The sequence below is a fragment of the Coloeus monedula genome (genome assembly GCF_965178545.1).
Source record: "Coloeus monedula genome assembly, chromosome: 3".
Taxonomy (NCBI): Eukaryota; Metazoa; Chordata; class Aves; order Passeriformes; family Corvidae; genus Coloeus; species Coloeus monedula.
In genome coordinates, this window is record NC_138783.1 from 87,955,583 (window position 1) to 87,980,730 (window position 25,148).

The following is a 25,148-nucleotide window of genomic DNA, read 5'->3' on the forward strand; positions in this document are numbered from 1 at the left end:
AGGAAAAAGCAATGCCAGGCAAATTTGTTTTCTTTGTTCTCTTTAAATCTTTAAAATGAAATCCACCATTAACACAGTTCAAATAGATGTGTATGTCAGGGGCCAGGTAACACATTTGATATAACTTACAAAATTATATACACAGAGTGCTGTGAAACATTTGCATGGTATGAAAATGGAGTAACTATCTACACCCAAAGAGGAGAAATACACAGTCACGTACAGAGACTGGGTAAAGAGGTATCTAATGAAACCATGTGGGATGACCATATAGTGTTACTTAACATCTTTATCACCTCTCTGACTTTTTCTTTTCTGATAAAACACAGAAGGATATGTAAAGGAAAATAAACTTTAGGAAAAAGAAGAAAAACGTATTCAGTACTGATGATGTCACAAGAAGAGACGTATTCGACCTGCATACGACGTTGAAGCCTGTTAGAATACTATGAGATTATTTGCTAAGTCTAGGCAGAATTAAAATGTGTAGATAACCACTGGTCTTGTGTAATCTTTCCTCCAAGCTGCATGGAATCAGTTACAGGACTTGCTGATCACAGTAGCATTATTTCACATTTCCTCAGCATCTGCATCTCAAAATGTCCAAGAGGAAGGCTCTTGGACAACTGAACGTTTCCAGTGACGTAGCCCACCTTTGGAAACCATGGTCTCTCACTGGACAAGCCCAACACCTCTGCTCTCATATAATTCTGATCAAGCCACTCTTAAAATGCCCATTATGTAATGGGCACCATAACACCCACTATAAGCAATGTAAATGGAATTTGCAGGCGATCTTTAAAGGATGAGTGAGAACACGGAAGGAATGTTCAGAGGAGCCAATTCAAGTTGATTGACAACATGATGATTGAGTGAATTTATAACCCATTACTTCTGGAAGTAAATAAATAATGAGGCTGTTGAGAACATATTTTAAATGGTACAAGGAGGTACACCTAGCAAGTAAGGATAAAAACCCTGTTATCTTTCCACTGACAGTAGGATCTTGAAAATGAAGAGCTGACTGGCATGTAATGGCAGGCCTACACTAGCCCAGTCTCTGCTGCAGAGTGACAAGGAGTATAGGTACTGCTGTCAGCTTTAACTGAGCTAGCTCATACACCAAAAGCAATTAAACCTCTGAAGCACTGAGCTACAGGTGCAATAATTTAGTACCTGCAATATAGACTTTCATCTAACACAGAACAAACAGTAGAGGGACTGGAATATATACTCTGTTCACAAGCAGGTACTAAGGTTTGGTGTCACTGCATCCTTACTGCTACTACAACTGTTAGGGAAATTAAGGTGGCATATGCTGGAAATAGCTTTATTCATTTCTTGCCCTTGCTGTGAAAACACATGCCAAGAAAGTGTCAAGAACAGTTTCTAAAGGAGGTGAAAGAATTTCATCACATAGGACATGGAAAAGCTAACTTGGCTAACACCCAGAAGTGTAGAAACCAAGTCCTTGTGTGGGTAATAGCTAAAGGCCCATCAGAACTGTTTAATTCCTAATACTTATACTTTTCCAGAGCTACTTCTTTACATCTAAATTCTTCCTCATTGCTAGACAGTGAATTTCTTCCTCTCTGTTTTACTTCACTTTTGGAGACAAACAAAAGATCGTCAAAGTCTGGCATCTTCTTCCTGGGATGCCTTTTGTCTACTGTTGTCCTTTTTCTTTTTTCCCCTCTTTTCTTTTACAATACTTTTCTTTGCCTCTTCTCCTCCTTCATCTTCCACAGGTGGGAGAGGGCAGGGCTTTGTAGTCTCACCATCCAGGCTAGAAAAGCAGAAAAGGAAATTCACAAAGCTAGAAGCACACGTATCATAACTTCTCTTTAACAAGACATAGATTTCACCTTTTTCCACATCTCACAGTACTGACAAGAGAACGACTTCTCACACTCTTTACCATTTGACAGGGCTATAAATGTCTTACAATTCAGTTTCCCTTTTACTTATAGAATCAGTGAAAGATAGCCTAAAACAGGGCTCTGGCCCTTAATCTTATCTGTCTCTTATGACTCCAGAAAGGATGTGGGCAATAATGCTCTTTAGCTGTGTGGGTCCAGATCACACAGTGCTTTTCTTTGCATATAGAACTTGTTAGCTACATTTGCAGAATGTTTGTTCTGCCACAGTTATTTCTTTCCACAGTGATGGCAGGAAAATACCCCAAACAGCTGCTAATGTCTGATACTAAAGTCATGAGAGATATATTAGTACCTCTAAAGATCAGTCAATTACACATAATCCCTAATACACACCACAAAAACCTTAAAAGACAATCCCAAAGAAGTCAGAGCTGGAGTTAGCCAAGCCATTGTAATACATCTACATGCACTGTGGACTTTGTCAACATGGGAAGCTGGGATATGCCTTTTAATTTTTTTATCCCTTACTACTCCAGGACTTAACACAAAGGGTTTGTCTCTTTTTGAGGTTCTAATATCATATTGCATTCAGAGTTTTTGATTCTTTTCCAATTAAATTATGCTTTTACATTGTTCCTATCAACAATATCACTTTCAATTCAATAGCACTTTCTCATTAGATCTGTGCGCACCCATGAGCAATATGCTGCAGTGTTCCCCTCAAAGTATGACATAGGAGGAAGGGATTTCTTTCAGAAATGTAATAAATAACAAGTTTCATTGGAAAGCACACTTTCATGCCCTCCTAAAAGGAAGGGGTTCTAATGGAAACTCAATTTAGTACATTCATTTCAGTTAATTCTCCAGAGAATTCCTCTGTTTGCCAGTGCATAGCTCAACTTTTTCCTCATTTTTACATAAAAATGGCAAGTCAGTTTGCTAATAAATTCTCTTTGGAGAGCGAATATTTTGTATTAAAGCACATTTTCATGCAACAAAGCATGTACATCCACGTAGAATGGACCCTATTCTTATTGCTTATGCATTAATCACATCTTCTCTTAATATGGTACCTCATTTAGAATACAATCCAACTCAGTGGAAGAGAAAGACTGCTGCTGAATTTGCTGGAAATCAGACCAGTAATATACTTGCCCCTTTCCAACTGGTTGTATGCATTAAGAAGGAAACCGTGGTCTTCAGGTTTGCTTTTAGGTGAGAAGAGGCTACGTCATATCAGTGTTGTGGCCTGGGAAAAGGCATCGATGTGTTTCAAGATTTGGAATTCTGCTCAGTTAAGAGATGGCATTTGTTTGTGTGCTGTGGCTGCAAGCTGGTGGAAATTTGAGTTTTAAACTGTGCTGGGGTCACTACTAGAAAATATGTGGGAATCACAGGACTTGAATCTTAGTTGCTTTTCATTCCATCATTCTCAGAGAATCCATAGATCTGCCCACAACTGGCACCCTCACCCATAATTTTTAGATGTAGTCTTTAATGATGATAATCATACTGGAACATTTCAATGGAAATTAAGAACATCTGTGGGTGACCAAGCACCTGGAGCAGGTTGCCCAGAGAGGGTGTGCTGCCTCCTCATTGGAGATATTCAATCATTTGGATGCAATTCTGTGCAATGTCCTCTACAGCGACCCCATTTGGAGGTTGGACCAGATGACCCACTGTGGTCACTTCCAATATGACCCAGCCTATGATTCTGTGATCTGAAATTGCCTTTAATGGAATTTATTTCTCTCTACAACTATCTGAAAGAAGGTTGCAGCCAGATGGGGATCAGGCTCTTCTCCCAGGCAACCAGCAACAGGACAAGAGGACACAGCCTCAAGCTGCGCCAGGAGAGGTTTAGGCTGGACATTAGAAAGAAATTCTTCACAGAAAGAGAGGTTGGGCATTGGCATGATTGCTCAGGGAGGTGGTGGAGTCAGGGAGGTGTTTAAGGAAAGACTGGATGTGGCACTCAGTGCCATGGTTTAGGTGATAAGGTGGTGTTGGGTCATAGGTTGGACTCAATGATCTCAAAGGTCTTTTCCAACCAAGCTAATTCTGTGATTCTGTGATTTGTCCTGTTCATGCAACCTCTTGGAAATAAAATTCCCATGATGGAGATTATACAACTCTTCGGCAGCAGTGCTCATACTACATGGAAGAGGAAATCCTTCATCCTGTGGGATGTCAAGGCAAATGGAAGATTCAAAACAAAATTATGTTTTCTCACACAAAATGTGAAACTGTGGGACTCCCCCTGGGAAGAAGCTATGGATGATGAAGGTTTACATGGTTTCAAAAAAGTAACTGCACAAATTCATGGAAGAAAATTCCATTACGGCTGATTAATACAGAGACTCCAGTTCTGCTTCAGAGATTTTTTAAATCCCAAATTATTGTAGGTCGGGAATATATTCTGGAGAAATATTCCTAGATGATTGTTCTGATCTTACTGTCCTTCCTAAGGTTTGTTGTTGCTAGCTCTCTGAGGTTGTTGGTGCTCTGAAGGATGTCACAATTCGATGCTATTTCAACTGGATTAAACTAGAACTTAATAGAAGACGAAAATGTAATCCACAATCACTTGGAACCACTGCATTTTCAGTGGACACTTCACATCCTGCTGCACATTAATTCTGCAGAACCTAAGTAAGGGCTCATACTCATCTTCCACACTTCTCTCTCTGTCATTCTCCAGTTTTAAGCCCAGAAGATGAACAAGTATCTTAGAAAAAAATTGCAATTTAATGTGTAGGTTTACATAACAAGAAGTATCTTAAAAGGAAAATAAGGTCTACAACAAATAGAAACTCCATCTCACCTTTCAGCAATCCTCTTAACAACTTCCTGGGACTCAGCTTCAAACCATCACATCCCGCCAATGTTTCCAAAATGAAAATAGGGCAATAAATTCTCATATAAACTTAGTTGCATGCGTAGAGTAAGCCAGTTCACAATAGCTGTAGTTAGAGTACTACGTATGGAAACCTGACAGCATAGCTGAACTCCAAGTGCAACATTTATGATTCACATTTTAAAAATTTGGCATTTTTAGGTTCAAACATACTCACATCTCATAATCCACCGTCTGCACCGTTCTTATGTACTGACACGAATAGGCATACTTGGTCTGGCTGATTTTAATGAGCTCGCTTCTTACACAGTGTTCCTGCAATAACACAATCAACATTCATCTAATTTAAACTGAAATCTCAAAAGCAACGAAGTTACACATGCATAAAAAGTCAGCTGTTTAAATAGAATTGTAATCAGCCTCCAATAAAGATAATTAATATAAAATGTTCAAGTACAAAGTAAATTTGCTTTAATACATGCTATGAAAAATGCAGTAAAATTATAATGGCTTACAAACAAAAACAAACCAAACAAACGTAATGAAATTAATTTCAGACTATACTGACTGTGTTAAAACTTCCTATGTTTCTTATTTTAGAAGCATGGAACTTGTGAAAGCCACCAAATGTATTAAAGAAGAAAGAACAGAGTATGATTTAAGAATAAATTATCCTACAGAATTTCTTTGTTCAGGTCTATTACATGAGGTCTTCATTGCACTCTGAAATCTGATTTACTCCAGTTAGCTGGAGACCTGGATTGGGACAGTGAACTCATTAGCCTGGAAAATTCTCTCTGTCTCTTCAAAAACAGAATAATGGTAAAATTGCCAGACTGGTATAATTTTCTAGGTTTACTTACTTCCCTGTTGTTGAACATCAGTACTGTGTAGAGTTTGTCACCTGTTTCCACCCTCTCTGGTGTTGCTATGACAATGGCAGGTACATAATATTCATTTCCTGCCTGTGTCCCAGTTCTGGCAAACACATAGTCTCCAACCTGCACATGAGGAAAGCATCAATGCTAGAGCCATATAACTTGTGACATTTACAAGACAAAAAAAGTAACCACTAAGATATTTTCACATGAATCATCATTCTATCATTTTAAAAGAAACCAGAAATAGAACAGGGATTGTATTTTTTTTAATTACTCTTATTTGCCTTAGTATATGGTTAATTGCTGGATTTAAAACATGTTGTGGAAACCAAAGGGCTAAAACCTGCTGTAAATCACACTAACTATAAAATGTTCTCTTACATTTATAATCTATGTTCTAGGAAACAATTCTGCTAATAAAAAGCTCACCTTTTTAATATGGCTGGGGAAATATTAATGTTTTATAAAGAAAACAATATAGATTAATTTAGAATACATAATTTTAATAAACAAAGGAATAGGATTACAATGAAAACAAGCTTCAAGCAAATGAAAAACTTCATGTTGATATAGCACGATATTACTATAATTAAAATCTTTTCTTTAAGATAAATAGGTGCATTTAAACTATTTTTTAAAAATCTGTAATTCATTCTAGGTCTGAGCAAATAAACTAAATATAAAATGCATATTTGCAATCATGAAAAAATACAGTTTTTCACCTGCAGATGTGGGCATGGCATAGCACCTCCCACAGGTATAGTGAACTTGACAGGGACATCACAGCTCTCCCCATTGCTGAAGTCAACAAGTGCACAGGTAGAACTGATATTCTTTATCACAGTTCCTGAAAAACAACAGAATAAAATATTCAAATTATGTTTCTTTCACCCCTTGTGGTAATTATTTTGTAAAAAAATCCAATAGGCTGTCACATATCACTGAGGTCAAACATGTCTATACTATACATTCTTAATTTTCATTTAGCTACAGTAAGCTGTGCTAGGGCAATGGAGACATTTGTACCTAAAATCCCATGCCTAACTAATCATTCTTAGTAATGCTATAAAAAGAAAAGGAAGTCTTTTTCAAGCACAGGTCTGAAATTTGTAAGCTGATCAGGTTAACATAATAAAACTGACAGTTAACATAATAAAACTACTACCACAGTTAAAAATATGTAATTGAATAAAAACCCAACCAAACAAGTAAAGGCAACACAAAAATAAACACATACACAGAGAGAATATTTTTCTTAAGAAACAGTAGAACTCAGTTTTACCTACTAATCATTCTGGCTTAAAACTCAACGAAAAGGCAGCAGCATTTAGTGATCTTTTTGAACACATGCAAAAGCTTGGCTTACAATTTCCTTCCATACTTTTCATAGACAAACATATCATTGCTCTCCAACTTTACAAAATGAATGTCTTCTTATAAATGTATATATATGTGCACATACAAAATATATTATCATTTTTCATGAATATACACATGTAATATTAAATCTCATTAAAAAAGAAGTAGCTAATTATGACCATAACTTATGTTTTATCAGTATTAAGGAACACTAAATAATATTGAAAATGTGGACAAAAATAGATACCTGGATAATAAAATCCTGTGATGTCTGATCTTGCAATTACCTTTTGACTTTTGTGAGTCACAAATATTTGACATTTTTGTCTTGTCTTAGACTTCAGCTTCACAGTTGCTTCTTCAAGTCCCTGTAATTTGACACAATTATTTCTACTACAACAGCTAATCCAGTCAGCCTTGATCTATTCTTTGGAATTAATTAAAAATTGAGGCAATGTAATGCTATGACATCTGTACAGAATTCACAGTAAACTGGAAATACTTAAAACTTTCAGAATAGTTCTAAGTACAGGAAGCACTCATGTAAGAGTTTTCACTATAAAACCCTGTTCTATATGGTCATAACAATACCTCTATTTTCATGTGTTCAGGCAGACATTCATCTTGATGAATGATAGTTCTGGCTACCATTTTCCTACAAAAAATTTTATGAAGTTGCACAATTCATATTAAAGGATGAGGTAAGGAAAAATCAACTCTTTTTTCAGTATAAGAAAATTTGCTCTACACATTCCTTTTGCCCAGATAGGAGAGTTTTCATAATAATCTGATTTGCATTAGAAGCACCTCACTATATGGGATGAATCATTAAAAAATCAAATATGAAGTAAAAAAATGTTCAGACAAATCTTCAAGTGTCTGGGGAAAAAAGTTTATTTCCAAACTATAAATTCAAAATTTAATTGACATTTTCAACAATTTTAAAACATTCCAGTTTAGCAAAATATTATACCACATATTCTGGAGCTGCCACTGTCCATTATTCTGCTCCGCTAGTTTGAGTTCTTCATACACTAATTATTTTTGCCATTCTGATCACAATAATGTTCCTAAATATAAATTACAAGCAAGTGCAAAACTCACTTAAAATAAATCAGTTTCACCATTAAATGAAAATGGTGACATTTATTTTCACCATTAAATAAATCAGTTTCACCATTAATTTTTAAAATATTTATTAGCCTACCTCATGAACAATTTGCCGGCATCCATCTCTTACGCAGTTCTTCTGAATCATAAAATACACAACTCGAAATCTCAAACTTTTCCACAGATCTACACATTGTTCTGAAAAACTACCATAACTCACAGACTCTTAATAAAACCCCTGCTTGCTAGGATGTGTATGACTTTCTTCTTTGTCTGATGACATTTTTTTTCCTACAAAAATGCATTTGATTTGATACTTGATTTTCCCTAATAGTCAATAATGATGGAAGAGATATTAATAACTTTGATTAAATTGTTTGTTCTCAGTTTCACTATAATTATCACAATCTCTTTTTTTCAAACTCCCCCTCAAAAATCACAAACAACACTAGAAAAAAAGTCCTAAAAGTATGAAAACACACACACACACAAAAGAGGCAAGGAGTTATTTTAAATTGGAGATATATGGGATTTTTCTAGCTTATTCTTTCCCCCTACAGAATATTAATTATATCAACAGTTTGGGTTTTCAAACTCAGACTAAACCAGAGGCTCTTCACAATGCTTAACTGACTGCTTGAAATACAACTCAACAAAGGCTGATTTGAGAGCAGACCTACAGTTCCACAGACACAAAAAGGTATTTGGGTAAAGCATTTACTTAATTCCTTAGGCACCAAAAGGACAGCTGCTGCTGAATATTTATTATCAACTAATTTGTAATGCTTGACTAATAACTTGGGCAACTTCCAGCACTCCACATTAATCCAAATACTAAAGACGACACAAGAATCCACAACGAGGATTCCAAGTCCTGCAGAATTCAGATGGCTCAGAAACACTGTCTAAATTCAAATCCACCTCTCTTTTCTCTCACGCAGCTTTTAGGTGTTCAGCAGGATTGACCCAGGCACTGTCAGAGTGCTCATTTCTGGCATTCAGTATTTTTATTACAAAAGAGCCCCATCTGATTCTCAGGGATTTTTACCATGTTTAGCTCTGCTTCTGTTGAAGGCAATGCATTAAACCACAATGGGTGAAGGAGAATTTGTTTACTCCCTCCAATAGCTGCTACATTTTTAAATTCCCTTTCAAAAAGAATAGGTTTTGCACTTTCCTACTATAAGTGAGAATAGACACGAAGAATACCCACAGATCTCCATGTATCTTGGCTCAAACTTCGGGCTTTCATAATCCTGACACCTCCAGAGTCAAGCAAACACTACTCTTCCCGGGCTGCCACTGGAAACAAGCCCATTCTGGGTGGAACCAGCCCATTTCTGTGAAAGAGCCTATCTTTTTGTACCTACTGTCTGTCTCTGTCCAGCAGGTTACTTCACTGGTGACAATGCAAAATTTGATTAAACATCTCTAGGTAGTTATAACTTTTTAGTTGTGCTATTTGGGATGCTTGTTCTTCCTTTGTCTCCATAAAGAGACAGAAGAACAAAGGCAGGAGATGCCAAGCTGTTTAGGAACACATGAATGCAAAAAAGTTATCAACAGATAGCGATTAGTGATCCTTAAACAGTGAGGAAGAATTAGGAGTGTAAGAAAATTACACCAGGAAATGAAAGGGAGATCCAGAATTTCCATTCTTGCAAAGAATCAAGTCTTAGCAATAAATACTGCATTAGGAATAACTAAATCAATTGTACATGAAATAAATTTTTCAGAAAGAAGAGACTCAGTGAGCCACTAGAGGTCCCTTTCTACCCAAATAAACATGCTTTACAAAACACATTATGCTTATTAACTATTTTATGTTCTTTTTAATCATATGGTAAACAGTCAGCAGGGTCACAAACAAGAGTGAGCATTGCACGCTCCAGCTCATTCTTAGTGAAACCCAGTGTTTTAAAAGTATATTCTTAATGAGAGTTAATTCTTTGCAATGAACGCAGCTTCCTTTCTCTGCAGAAGCCATGAGATTACTTGCACAAATCCACTACTATGCAGAAACAGAAATATTTACTATGCAAGGAAATGTTCTCCATTGTGCTCAAAGGCCAGATTACAACAGTGGGGAAATAAATACCTCACACTAAAATGTTGCAGCCATTAACAGAAAGCACCAAACTGTCCTGGAATCTACCACATTTGGAGAATAGTAATGCCACGACCCCAGTAGACTGAGGTTGTCTAATGACAGGTGGGCAGGCGACCTGAACAATTCCTTTCACTAGGTGCCATCGTCTTGTAAACAGTTTTATAATTCAGTGAGAAAAAACCACTTAGAAATGGTGGATGAAAAGTTCAGAACAGATAAAATATTTTAAGTCAAAGCAGCTACTTATTAGAAAAAAAAATTATAAATTCTTCATTTTCCATATCTTAGATGAAAGTTGAAAACCAACCTGAAGAGGAAGACTTTTGTTAACTCATGCTTTAGTCGGAACAGCAAAAAGAACTGAGCAAATGGCGTATTATACAATCTACAATTAGCACTACAACTAGCCCTACATCCATGTTTAGTGTTCTGTACTTTGTCTGAAAATAACTAAATGTGTTTTCTCACTTCCTAAAGCATTTACTTCTTGCAGCACAAGAGGTCTTCAGTCATCTCATAGCCCTGTGCTGGTGGATGTCTCCTTCATCCAGCACCAATACAGCACTGGCACAGCCCACCTTTCACAGATTTGTGCAAATGGAGCAGCCTGAACACAACTCCCAGAGAAGTGCAGACCATTAGTTCAGTTGTAGCCTTAAACAGAAAGCTCTCATAGCAAGGACATCTAAAAAGGATCACTAATTTTTTTAAGAAGTTGTGTAGGTAATTCAGAACCCATAAATGCTAAAAACTAAGGTGTTTTATTTAAAATTTAGTGGAAAAATCATCAGGAAATTTAAAAGTCTGCTTTATTGAGTAGAACTTCAAGATAATTGTGATTTTTCTACCATGTCACAATGAAAATTTTCATTCGGTGCCATAATCAGCTATTTCCTTGCTGTCAAATATTTCAGTTGGTAGCTTATTTCTCTATACCCATTTCATAGGCAGGCATTACAGTCAGCAAAACCTTCAACAACACTCTTAAAAGTTTTCTCATTTTTTTCATTTTTTCCCCACTGTTTTGCTACCACATAAACAGAATTCTAATTACATCTGCATTTCTGCCTCTCACTCTTAAAGCCTTTCAGTTGCAGATTAGCAATTACTGAAGATGCTGCTCTGATTAGACTCCTAAAGCAGGTTGACTCAGGATAAGTGATTGCACAATGTTAATCACATCATGTCTGAGAGCACACACTGGTTGTTCCAAGGCAACAGTAAAATTACACTCAACAAATGAAACATAAACATGTTTCTGCTGCTCTTGTATTGGGACATTATACGGCATAGGTAAATCAATAATCAAAATAGCTGTAACAGCAATGTAGTATTTTTAAACTAATGTAAAATGAATCAAGATCATCTGTTTTTTGAAGACATTAAAATGTTTTCAAATGTACAGTCTTAATGGAAAAAAATCTCAAAAACTACAGAAAACACACACACATATATAAAAACACTAACTTCAATCACAGTTTCAGAGTAGCTAGACTAATGTATTAATGAAATGGAGAGACAAAAAAAACCCACTCTGACTAGCCAAAAGCAGGTGTCCACTTCAGAATGAGCTCCAGATGCCACTGACTCAGTTCACAATGCTGTGAGATTGCCCACCACTTCATGTGTGCCCACATTTTAGGGACGGTTAAATTTTAGTGTACAAAAATGAAGCTGTATCCCACCTCCTCTCTCCATCTTTTCTGTTACAAGAAATGTACCATGGAAAATGACGGAGATTTACTCCAATATTACAAGATCTTTTAGTCCTGTTTATCAAATATTATAATTTATATCTAAATTGCCTTTAATATATCTGTTCTTTCTCTTTCCTGCTATCATTGCAGAGGAGATAAAGATCCTTTGCTGCAATTTATTTCTTAGAGGCTCGATTTCTGTGGCTCTTGCAACTTCAGAACTTCTACTTCCCCAATACTTAAAAAAACTAATTGAAAGCTTTCTCTCTGTTTAACTACCTTCTTTCCTCTATCCATTTTATTTAGCATCATGCTAAATGTCTACTTTATCAGCTATGATGGAAAAAAATATTCCAGAGGTACATAGTGAAGAGGAATATCTAAGGGGAAAAAAATCCTTTCCCATGTATTACCTTTTTATTGTTGCTTATGTGTGATTCTGAGCTTTTCTCAGTTTCCTTTTTGACAGTTTCCTGAAGATCAGAGGCTTGTTGTATATATGTTAATGCTGTCAATATCTCATCTTCTAATAATTTTATATCTTCATAGGAAATTGGCCATCCCAAATTCTCTAAAGCCTCCAGCAAAACTTCTTTATGCTGTATATATTGGACTGGCCCATCCTCTTTAAATCTTAAAAAAAATATATTTTTAAAAATTAATCACAAGTAGGAAAAATTTTAATTACATCAGTGCTTTACGGATAGAATCACCAATTGTAAAGGCAGAATAAAGAATCAGATTCAACCAATTTATCTTCTGTATGCTACAAATTCTTGCATTTCATCCAGATACTGCTGTGTTTGGTCAAACACTCATGTCTAGTTTTAATATATCTTACAGAAACACAGCTACCGACCAATTCAAATGGCTGAGCCATAATTTCTTAGAAATAAATCAAATATTTTAATATTTATGCACCAATATTAGTGATTAATATGCTCCTCTAGCAATAGACTGTGCAATTGCTATGACTTGTCTTCTCATTACAGGCATAATTGGCCATACATTATCAAAAATTAAATATTTTGGATGACACCATGTCAAATTTCTATACTCAGCAACTCATCTATCAACAGACATCTATTCCCTTTTTTTTTTATTACATGCTGTTTTGTTTAAGAGTCTTCATCCCCTCTCTGCATCAGAATGGAGTTTTAGTTCTCCTTATTAATGGTAGAATTGTGGGGTTTTTACTCATTAGCTTATGTCTTCTTAAAAGCATTCTAGTTTTTATTCCCATTTTTCTGTTAAGAAATATTTCAGGCCCATTTTCATTACTTGATCTTCACTTTATTCTCTAGCACAAACAGATGCTAACTTCACTGATGTTTAAACAGCCATTAATTTTCTAAATCAATATATAAAAATAGGCTAGTTAACGTAGTAAAAACTTCCAGAGTGATATACAGTTCCAGCAAAAGCTTTTAAGGTGCTTATTACACCTTAACAAACCAGCCACTAGAGTGCTCTTTACGGGATGAGAGAAGATTTACTTTGATGTCAAAAGCAATGACATGCTGCCCTCCCAAGGCCCTGCACCTGACACTGATTAAGGATAGAGAAGCAACATTCAAATGGAATGCATGTCCTTTCCTTTAAAAATAATCAGCCCCACAAAACGGATGTCCAGAATTTAATATTACTCCATATCATATATACATATTTGAAAGCAAGGTATAGTTATGAAATACTTGAAAATTAAACCAGTTGGTTATAGAAATAGTGATAAAAAACTATCAGATATCTATGACCAGCCTTTCAGAGGCACATTAGAAAACCAAAAGTGATAGCTTACTTCTCTCTTTCCTCCTGAGATAGTGCTCTCCAAATAACGAGGTTCAGGCGCCTATTAAAGAAAGCAAAGTAGTTTTTGAGGGAATGCAGTTCCTTGTGCAGCTGATCATCTCAAAACTAGCAAATAAACACACTTTCTTAAGATATCTGCACTGATTTGTATTCCAAGCACACTGTATCATCAAATTGTATCGTTATCATTCAGCTATGAAATTATCAACTGGAAGAGAAGATGTGAAAACAGTATCTTCCATCAAGTAACAGCATGACTATTTCAGGGTCATAGAAGGTTTAACAGCAATCACTGCTGCTTCCTGCCAGGATTTTCTATGGATGGTTGTCTTCAGCACCAGCAAGTCAAATCAAATAACAAAACTGATTAAAAACCAGTTAAACTGCACAGTTCCTCCAATTAAACATTTTCAGAAAATGTAGTCTGAATGTAGTAATGCTGATTTCTACTTTTTTCCCTGCTAAGAGTACCCCTCAGTTGTGCCATTCAGGTTTCTAATTCATTAAACTCTGGCTATGAAGAAAAACTACTGACAGGAAAACAGAAGTGATTATCCCAAAGCAATGCAGTACTGAGATCTTTTAAAAGCACCACTAAACTTTCTGCTTTTGCTTTTCAAGACATAAATTTTAAAATCTTGTGAAATCATCTAGTTTATGGTTTTCTCTATTGACATCTCAAACAATTAAGCCATCACCCAATTACTTCATTTCTGCTATAGAAATAAACCTTTACTGATGATCCTAATTACAGTAATTCTAGAAAAAAATCCAGATTTCCTTTGGATATACAAGAACCAGTTCATTGCTAGGAAAAATTCAGAGTGTAACCTGATTGACTACAAGTAATCTTGCCAGATTTACTGGAGCATGTACAAAAGAAAAAGCACATTAAAAACAGATTCTGAATATTAAATTCTTGATGATTCATTTTATCTACTAGAATGCTATCCCAGCATTTTAAGAATACAGACTACTTAGTTCATTCACAATCTACAGTCTCAGCATGCTCCACTGCCTATTTCATCCTTCTAAATCTGCACACTCATAACTAACTTGTTTATAAAAACTTCTGGCTATACAAGATCATACACATTATGAAGCTTCCAGTGTTTTTCTTCTTTAATACTGTATATTGTCTTTGCCAGAGCACAAAAATTCTGCCCTCACCACTTCTCTCCCTCTAAACCTGATGCCAAAGTCAATCTACATATGGGAAAAATATTGTCGTGTTTGCTTCTGTGCTTGAAACCTGGATGCCCTGATGTATTGTTTCATTTACTTATGTCAGAATAAATTTGTGACCAACCACTATTTACAAAGCTGAACTGCAGCTTTTGGAAATTCAGTTATTAGAAAAGGGCTGTGACATCTAGAGCAAAATAAATTTGACTGGGTTGACGTTTCACATGTAGATGAAAAGTAAAGAGATCTCTTCTGTACACTGTCAATTATAAGGATCTTCAGGCAGATCTATACCTCTTCTATACCTCTTTTTCATGGAAGTAGGAACTCAATCCTACTATTATAAATACACTAATTCATTGATCTCTGTTGGAAAACAGAAGTAAACAGTAATCTTTATCACCAACGTTTTACAGAAATACTGTCAGTAGAAGATTACCAGAGTTTAACCAGAAAACAGTTTTATTTCCCTTAAAATCAAAGTCAATAAATGTAAAATATGCAGTGGTATGGCACAGCAATGAAAAACTTGAATTTTTTTCAGAATTCACCATCACAAATACACTACTTGAACCTTCTATTAAAATGAGTGACAAATCAATTTCTATGAATTCTTCATCAGCCTGGTAACAACAGTATTGTCTCAGTGACAGAACAAACAAAACAAAAGATTTTTATTCACTGAACTCCATTAATATTAGACATAGCAAGCAGCATTTTCAAATCAAAATTCTTGATTTTACCACAAAAGACGTATATAGGACAACAGGAATGAAAAAGAAAGCTATTACATGCTTTAGAAAGAACTGGTATGATCATATAGCTACCAAGGAAAATAACCTCAAACCTTAAAGAGCCTCAGTGGAATTAACAAAAAAACAAGGACTAAACACTTGTCATCAAGGGGGTTTTGGTCAAATAAACTAATTACATTTGTAAATGTTATTAGAATGCAGCCTAAAAATATTTATTAAAACAATTCTAGCCAAAGCTCCATATGATTACTGAATTACACTATAGTCAAATAATTGCATTATTTCAAAAAAATCCACAAAGTTGGATCATGGAAAGGAGTAGCTTAGAGATCTAATGCCTTTTTCCTGTTTACTTCAGTTCTGCTTTTACTAACATTTAATTAACAAGTAGGACACATATGCCTCTCAAAAAAAACCCCACCAAATTTTAATTGTCAGTATCTTATCGGTGCCTCAGTTACATTCTTGCATGCATAGCTGGGTGGTAGAGAGCTGGCAGCAAAAAGCAGGTCCCTAATTTAAGCGTCAGTCTATGGATATAGGAGCTTAATTTTAAGGTAAAAGTCTGGCCAGCATTGTATGTTTACAGATGACTCCTCCTGAGGGATGACTGGTTTTAAGTTTGCTCCCAAAAAGTAACAGAATTTTGCTTTTGTCGCTGAACAAATATAAAATGAGCAATATGTTGTTATTTATTATCTCCTTACCTATTATCTGTTTTCACAGTCTGCTTTTTTTAAAAGAAAATAAACATATCTCCTACATGTTGATGGTGGATTAAAGTCTGCCAACATGCAGAATTATCAGTATTGAGCAAAGCATGTGCGAGGAAATAGCCAGTACCTAAGAAAAAAACTGAAACACAACTGCAAACATAAATTTCTTGTGAGTAGACTTGCCTTTCATAGGATTTAATTGCTTGTTCCAGCTTCTCTTTATAGGCATCAAGATTCACTGCCTGAGGATTAATTAGTGAGATCCCCTTCTTGTCATTGCTAACACGGGCCAACGGTAACATCTATTATACAATAAAAGACACAGATCCATTTATCATACAAATTTTCCTCCACCAGAATGACTGTATGCCAAGGCTCATAAAAGCCAGAAGGAACACTGGAAGACTGCAGAAAGAAAAATCTAAGCACCACAAATGTCAGAATTTAAGACACAGTTTCCAGCCAGTTCTTCTAAAATTATACAAACCCATTATGCAGAAGTTACAAATTAAGGTTCCTAACTACTAAGTCAGTACGGTCAAACAACTCACTCTAATAATGTAAGTCAGAAGGAAACAAGTACATCTAGTACATGACCATAATCCAGGTTTTATTGCCTTATAAACACTCTCATACTTTCTAGCATCTAATTCTAGCATACAGGTGTGACAGTAGATATTTAAATGTATTTAATGCTCTTATTCTGGAGGAAATTATTTTCTAAGGAATTAGAGTAGTAAAGCTATAGAAAGACATTTCTCACCATCACACTGATCACCAAAGAGCGAACAAGGTGGACATTGATCACTGAAACTTGCCTTGATTAATTAGGAACCTAATCAGGTTTGTCAGAATCAGGAACTTCAGTGTTTTTCAAATCTCCCAATACAACACCTACATAACTCAACTTCATTATAAAATAAAAATGAATACAATTGCAAGTGGATCTTCAAAAGGCAGAGAAAAGGGTAGAAATGGATGACAAAAGAGGAGGAAAGATGCCTTCCAAACTCTCAAGTCTAAAGTCCCACCATCTTTGAGCCTCTTAAATTACCCAGTAGTTTGTAAAACAAAAGCTATTTTACATATCTGTGTCCTGATGCTGAATATAAACAGGAAAAAATCCAAGGAAGAACTGGAGAAGAAAAAGAATGTTACTCTCCCCAAAACTGTCTTCAACGCATATGATTGAGTGGGAATCTTCCCCAAGTGCCTGTCTGAGATCAGGATATAGATGAGAAAAACATTAAACTAAAAGCCCTGTTGGGGGAATAAGAAAAACAATCAGAAAATAGAGCAATAAAGAGAATTATTTAATTGAGAACATTTTTCAGTGATGCTTTATTTGTGTTTGAATCATCTCAGCATAGCTGGATTCCAAATTACAGCAGTATAAATAATTTTTTTAGGAGCGGTGGTGTGACTTTATATCACCCTCTCTTTCCAAGGACATCATCTCTCTGATTAATGAATCTGTGTCACATCAGTGCCAGACCACATCAGAGCTCCTAGTTTTAAATTAATCTTACAATCACTTGCTAAAGACAATGGGAACATGTCAGTGAAGTATCTTACAGGGGACAGATGAGGTAAATCTCTGCCCATAATTCTGAGCAGTGACATCTGGCTACTTATCATTTCCAGGTGAATTTGAAAGCTGAAAGGTGGGGAAGTGATGACCCCTCTTCAAGTTCCGTAATGAACAAATGATTGTTGTCTACGATGTTACTCAAACCAAGTTAACAGAAGTTCAGCAGGGCCTCACCATGTAGGAGCACACTTCTACACTGCCTTGAAATTCTGAGCAATTTCAAGTACAAACAGCATAATTTGCAACATCAATATTTAATATAGTTTATAAAACACTTTGAATAGAGTATAAGGGGCAGACAAGCATAAACACATTACTATATTTTTGAAGACAAAAACCAGAATGAAATGTGTTCTTAGCAAATACTAAACTTGAAATACTATGCGTGCTTTGAGAACAATGAACTCTGCTCACAAAGTCAAGTGTAATTTGACAGATTCAGCTGATAGAAATCACAGAGAAATTTTATTGCCAAAACGTTTTGTCATTTTCTAAATTAAATACTTAAACTTTCACGCTAAAAGAATTCATTTGTTTCAAAATGGCTTTTATTTCAAACTCCAAATTTCAAAATCTTAAAGACAAAACTAAAGCACAATAACCCTATAAAATTTTACTTATTTTAGACCAAAGAAAGATGTTTTTGTTGGCTGAATTTGATTCTTTTGAGCAAAGCATTGAGTCAAAACTCCATGACTAGCAAACCTGTACTTATGATGCCACAACCTGCAACATACACTCGCATGATTCTACGGGGAAGGTTTCCCCCAGAATTACCACAGCATAATTTAGACAAGCTCCCAAGTCATTATTTTTTTTCTGAATATGAATCTGGATGGGTAGTTTAATAAATTAATCTCTTTGAAATAACTCAGGTGGAACTGACGGATCACACAGAACTGAAAACAACAGCTCAGCCTTTTGTTAATGAACAGTTGTCATGGAAACCTTTTTCTTGATGCATCTCCAAGGTAAGAAAACTGTTCATAGTTATTCCATCATCACTGATGGCAAAAGCCAAAAATAAAAATTATACTATCCCCTGAAAAGCAAACAAAGATGTCTGCATTTCACACCAAGAAAACTAAGATCCCAGAAGGAAGAATGCAAAATTATCTGTACATTTATTATCTTCAATGAAATCTTCTAAAGTACTGGAATAATCAAGATCCTCAAAGTCTATTCAAGCTAAATGTCTAGTCTCACCCTATTTTCTTGATATGCTGGCTGAAGCTTGAGGTAAAGTGGGTTCTGTAGCTCAGAAATTCTACTGCTTTCATCTTGTGTGAAACCCTCAACCTTCTTTTTCTTTTCTATACTCAGCTTCAGATCCAGAAAAATCCATTCCTCTGCACATAGAACAATAATTCTCCACTGCCTGAGAAACTGGATGTCTGATTACAACTAATGGAGTAGGTATGAAGAAATTACAAAAATCATTATTTTGCCTTTACATCCCTGAATCTAAAGAAAGCCCATGGATCACTGTCTGGATTCTGTACAGCACCTGTTCATTCAAATAACACTGAACTTAATTCAGTCCTGAACTAGACTACCAGGAGTTCCTATGAATTGCCACTAAGAACTACTTGTACACAGTACCTGCTGAATCATAGTTTAGACTATTTTCAAAGATAGTCTGTTTTACAGACTGCTTCGTTTTTTGCAAGGGTTGTCTGTAAAAGACTCAAAGGGCTGCTCATTGAGAAACATGGAAGAAAGAGGTCCTCTTAGGTATATTCAAAAGAAGATGGAAAAAGAAGTGACTGCTCACAAATGAGATGTAAGAGATTAGTGAAATTCACAAAGTCTTTTGTTTTACATTTACAGTAGATTGTTTTGCACAATTTTGTAATCATTGGATTTCTGATTTTTTTTGAAAAATGGCTATTTTACACCCGAAATGTGAAAATGTACCTTTTCAAATGTTCTCATATAAAAAGACATAATTATATTTTTAAAAAATCACAGTTAAAAAAAATCCTTACAGATCTTGGTTTTGACTTGGTTTTACCAAAAGAGTAGACCTGTTTTTACCAAAAGAGAGGAACTGGTTTTTCTTCAACAGTCTGCATGCTTTAGCAAAAATTCCCATTCCTAAATTTAAAAAACAAGCATGAAAACTTCAAAATGTAAAATTGTGTACATTTGTTATAAATCTTTTGCTTAGTTCTATACCACATTCTATTGCAAATCCCTTGTTCTTTCTTTATTATTTAAAAAAGAAAACGTTGTTTAGCTTTTTCCTGGAGTCTTGTTTAAAGAAACAGTTTTTATTAAATGAAATGAGCTGCAGCATATTCATGGGACTTTTGCACGATGCATAACACAAGAAAAATTACAGCAACTTGCCATGAAATGGATTTCCTTTAAATGGAATGGCAATTAGAACTTTATGATACACAACTCACCATAAATTTTGCACAATCTTACAACTGTCTACACTTATCAAAATTTAATTTTAATTACTGAATTACAATACTTTTCAAAAAGTCTTAGCAGTCACATGTAAAAGTTGAGAATGCAGAAATGCACAAACTGTGCACCAGCACCATTTTCCAGATGACTTTATGGAATAAAACACATACTCCAGTGAATAAATAAGCATCACTGGAGGCTGTGGTGCTCAAGAAATTGCCAAACACCCGATGGCTGCATACTGCCATCAGCTGGTAACTGTGAAAGAACTTAAGGGTAAAGTATGCAAGAAACAGTACTATTAACTATCAGTTTTATCTTCTTACTGATGCATGAATGAACATTCAGATATGTATTATACATTTAGTGCACATCAACAATCTACAATACCAGAGAATGTTTTTATGACATTCATAGAAATTAATTTTAAAAATCCTTCTGAAAACACTATCAAGTTTTGTTCTAGCTTTCAAACAGCGTAAGAGTTTTACCTTATCAAATACTTTGGAAACTACATGCTTGTCCAGAACTGGGATGTATTTTGTACTGTGAGGGACAGTTGTAGGAGCTAAGGCATCCATGATGGTGAGTCGCCTAGCAGCCAAGCCATGGGTCTTTAACCAAAGAGCTGAAGAGATATCTAGAGAGCTAGAAAAGAGAGACTGTGAGATGTAGCACAAGGTATAAATAAATTTGAAATGTTTGAAATGACTGAAGAAAAACAAGCCATAAGTTTTGTTATACATTTATATCTGCACACACATACCTTTTAGATGCCCTTTTCACATTCTGCATTTTCAGATCTAAGAGAAAACATTTGTATTTTGTTATCTCGGAGGTTTTGTGCACAAAAAAGCATGCATAAATAAGTTGCAATATAATAGCACCCTTTTTAAAATTTGAGCCTACAAGCAGCATCACACACAAAGACAATACAACATTTCAGTTTCTAAATTAATCAATGAGAATTAGTTTTCTTAGGTTTCTTGGTGCTTGATCAATAGTAACAGTGTTACCATATGCCTCATGAGCCCTAATTAACCATCAAGGAAATCTATAAAATAGGTGGGCAATTTCTTTTGTAAACCAAAATTTGTTTCAGTATATTTATTTTTGACCAAAACCTATGATTAACCAGCTTATTTCCCAAGTCAAGATGTAATAACAAGTACTACCACTAATGAGATGGCCAGGAGTAGCTAATTTAAGGTACACCACTATGAAAATTTGTATAAAAGATACGTAAAAAACTAAACATAAGATGCTGAAATGTAAAGAAGTCAAACATCTTTAAGTGTCATAGGTAAGGTTATAGCATGACTTAGAGGATGTATTAAAAAGTTTGGAGTTGGACTAATTACTGAAAGAAATTAATACTATGTATTAATTACTATGTATTAATTACTACGTATTAATTATCTGGATGTATTTCTAAGCCCCACTGAAAACCCTGTTGTAAACTGCTAGTTTGGGAACTGGCAGGAGTCTGGCCACAGCTGTAAGAGCACTGTCACAATACCCAACTTCATGTCCAACTGCTGAATTTCAGTCCTTTGTACTGCAGATCTGCATAGTTTTGCCTCAAACAAGGCACCATTAGATACAAATGTAACAGGAGAAATGTTATCACCTGCCCCAGTCAACTTGCCTTTGAAAATGGCTGTACATTTCACACCCTTCTTGATAGAAAAACTCTTTTCCTCTGGAGACACTCCTTCCTCTGGGCTTTCTTCCCTAGATTTCACATGGCTCAGGATTCGCAGCAGACTTGTCTTTGTTTGATCTGTAGTTGTTGAAAGGGAAAGAAAGGAAGAGCTAACTTACTGCTCAAGTACATGCTTGGGATTTTTGAGTTCCTCTTTGGCATTCGGTTTTTAAGGGACTGCCTACACAAGACTTCAAACACAAAACTACTTCAACACTAAGTTGTACTTTGTACTTTCCCCAAGGATGAGGGTTTATTTTACTTCAGCTGGGTAAATTTGGTTTCAGACTGCATACAAAGGACACTTCCAGGAGAAATGTAGTATTATGAGTGTAGTAAGGGGAAACATTAGTAAAAGTAATGCTGTAATTGGTGAAAGATCACCTCTTCATTCTTGCCAATTATGCACTTATTTAGAATAAAAATAGATTAGGGTTTAATATCTACTGTTAAAATACAGTGCTTTAAAAACATTCTGCTAAAATAGCTGCTTTTCCACGGCAGGGCCTGTGACAAAGCACAAATGAGCAGACATTTGTTGTCTGTTTGGGCCAAATGAGTAGGATGGCTGAAAAGTAGAGATGAAGAGAAGTTAAGATTTTCAAAATGATGATTACTTAAGTCAGCAAATACTTAATTTGTTGCCAAAATGAGGGATGATTTTTGCCATTTGCCACAGAATCTTTTCAAGTCAGTGAATGAATTCTGCTAACAACTACAGCTCATTTGAGTCTTACCTGCATATAATGCTTTCTTTCTTCGGGCTGGACTGTCAGCAGTGCTTTGCCAGGTTTGCTCATGTGATGGTTCTTCTGAAGCACAGCACGGCCTACTGCTAAGAGAAGTACTCAGCTCTTCAATGTGTTTAGATACAGGGACACAGTGTGTGTCTGCTTGTGACTACTGCTCGTAAGTGACAAAAAGAAATTACTGCAAATATATAACACCTGTTTAAAAAACACTAAGCTGAAGTTTTCTGGTCATTTAAACACTGATTTCAAATGCTTCAAACAGTGCAAAATATTTTCTTCTGTTATACTAATATGCATTTCAAAGGAGAGTTCAAAGGAGGTTAAAATATTCTTAGTTTTTTAAAATTATTTAAAAGTAATGTCTTAGTTTATTTAAAAGATGTTCATTACTTTTAAGGTAACACCCTCATATATTTTTCGTAAGGACAGAATGTTCTGTAATAGCTACTTTGAATCCAAGAGAAGTGAGCCTACTATCAGCAATGAAAATATCTGCCACATACATATATATGCACATATATATATACACATACATAGATATCTATGTCACAGCATTAATAAAAAACAAAATATGCAAATTCTCAAATAAACACTTAAAAAAATTTTCATTCTGGACATCCTACCTGCCGTTCCACACACATGAAATCATAACACATCACTGTCCACTGTTAATCTATTTTATTTTCATACCTTTACTTTAAATTACTGTTTTAAATAGATCTCTGTCTTAAAAATCTGATTTCTTTTAATGCAATTTTTTATGGTATTTTACTATCACTGTACAAATAAATACACAAATACATTTGTACATAATTGTTTCAATCAGCATATCCCAATGAACAGCCATTTAATCATGAAGTATCAAGCCAGCTCTACTTAGATGACAATAATTTTTCATGAATTCTCTAGGTCAGAGGGAGCAACTATGTTGGAGACAAAAAAATAATTTCCCCTCTTAGCTTTAATTATTCATAATATGTTGAGACTATTGGTATATTTGAGATAATTTTGTTTCAGGCATCACAGTATTAAAACATTTTTCCAGATTTTTCTTTTCCATTACCTTGGCAGTTAAAAAGAAACCCCAGAGTAAGAGAGCAACAACCTTTATTTTAAAAATAGACTGTCAGAGATTAAAAATCCAAGACAATGAAAAAGGAGAAATGTTTCCACCTATTATTAAGATAATAACAGAATGAGGACATACTTATTCTCTGGATAATCATCTTCATTATGAGAATTCATCATCAGACTTTTCTCATGAAAGGTCTTTACTTTCTCTAGATCTTTCTCTCCTTGATCAATTTCTCTTTTCAAAAGATATATGTCTTTATTCTAAAAAAAAAGAAATTAAATGTTTCAGTACAATTACTCCTAAATATGTTTCATTTCTGAATTGAAACTATGTAAGTTCTGATAATAATTCTGAATAATGACTCAGGACAGCTTCCAAATTTTGTATACTCTTTCAGGTAGGCTCTTGTGCTAGGCATTATAGCCTTTCAAATTATTCTTCCTTTCTAGGAAAATGACAAGCATTCCCTAACTAGCCAGTTACCCCTTGAGATATGAACAGCTGTATTTCTGAATAAGGTAATGAGGTCAGTAGCTCCACTTATGCCAAGCAAGCAAGAAAATAAGTAAGGAAATAAATAAAATACAATACAAGATATGTACATTACAAGTGGTGGCCTGTCATTCTACAGATCTCAGCTGTATCACATACTGTCCCAGGCCCAGGGAAGCAAAAAACATACTCTTCAAGTGAACACTGGAACTGACGAGGAATCATTTGGACTAGAGGAGGAAACTGGAAGGGAATTCCAGTGATGATCCCTTTACAGCTCCCACAGGGCCACAGGCTCCCATCCCCAAGTCTGAAGATGGACAACAGAGACTCTGGCCCTCGTTTTTCCAACATGAGCAGTGTCACACAGTCCACACCAGCAGAATCACTGAAATTGCCCAGTACACTGATATTTTTCAAGAGCTGGATTATTTTCACATCTTCCTTCGGACTGGTGTCTGCAAAGTTCAAATTTCCCGCTACTGTCTTGTTCCAGCTTCTTCTCATGGTTCCACTACCAGCATGTCTGAAATCTATGCAATCAATTCACTGAGTTAACTAAAATTAACTTTAATTAAAAGCAAGAATACATTTCAAATGGGTGCTTCTGTTAGTCTATTTAGAAATTTCCTGTTGGGGATTGTTGAGCTGCTTAGTGACACTTGATAGACAACTGTTACGCTAGTCATTTTACTCCTTATAGATCCCAGCAGCTACTGTAGAACAAACTTGTAACAAAATCCATAAAATCAT

The 25,148-nt window shown here is 35.3% G+C and overlaps 1 protein-coding gene across 1 annotated transcript in view; it reads right to left on the reverse strand.

The window, feature by feature from the left end:
* VWA3B (von Willebrand factor A domain containing 3B) overlaps window positions 1-25,148 on the reverse strand; it is a gene marked incomplete at both ends in the record, with an annotated part of 63,777 nt that overhangs the window by 3,905 nt on the left and 34,724 nt on the right. The window contains 17 exon segments of the mRNA XM_082277837.1: window positions 1,550-1,691; window positions 1,693-1,786; window positions 4,958-5,055; window positions 5,604-5,741; window positions 6,344-6,468; window positions 7,228-7,348; window positions 8,188-8,261; window positions 8,264-8,276; window positions 12,311-12,530; window positions 13,696-13,746; window positions 16,546-16,664; window positions 20,863-21,019; window positions 21,138-21,174; window positions 22,020-22,154; window positions 22,814-22,951; window positions 22,954-22,982; window positions 24,036-24,163. Coding sequence (XP_082133963.1) covers window positions 1,550-1,691; window positions 1,693-1,786; window positions 4,958-5,055; window positions 5,604-5,741; window positions 6,344-6,468; window positions 7,228-7,348; window positions 8,188-8,261; window positions 8,264-8,276; window positions 12,311-12,530; window positions 13,696-13,746; window positions 16,546-16,664; window positions 20,863-21,019; window positions 21,138-21,174; window positions 22,020-22,154; window positions 22,814-22,951; window positions 22,954-22,982; window positions 24,036-24,163 — 1,819 coding nt within the window.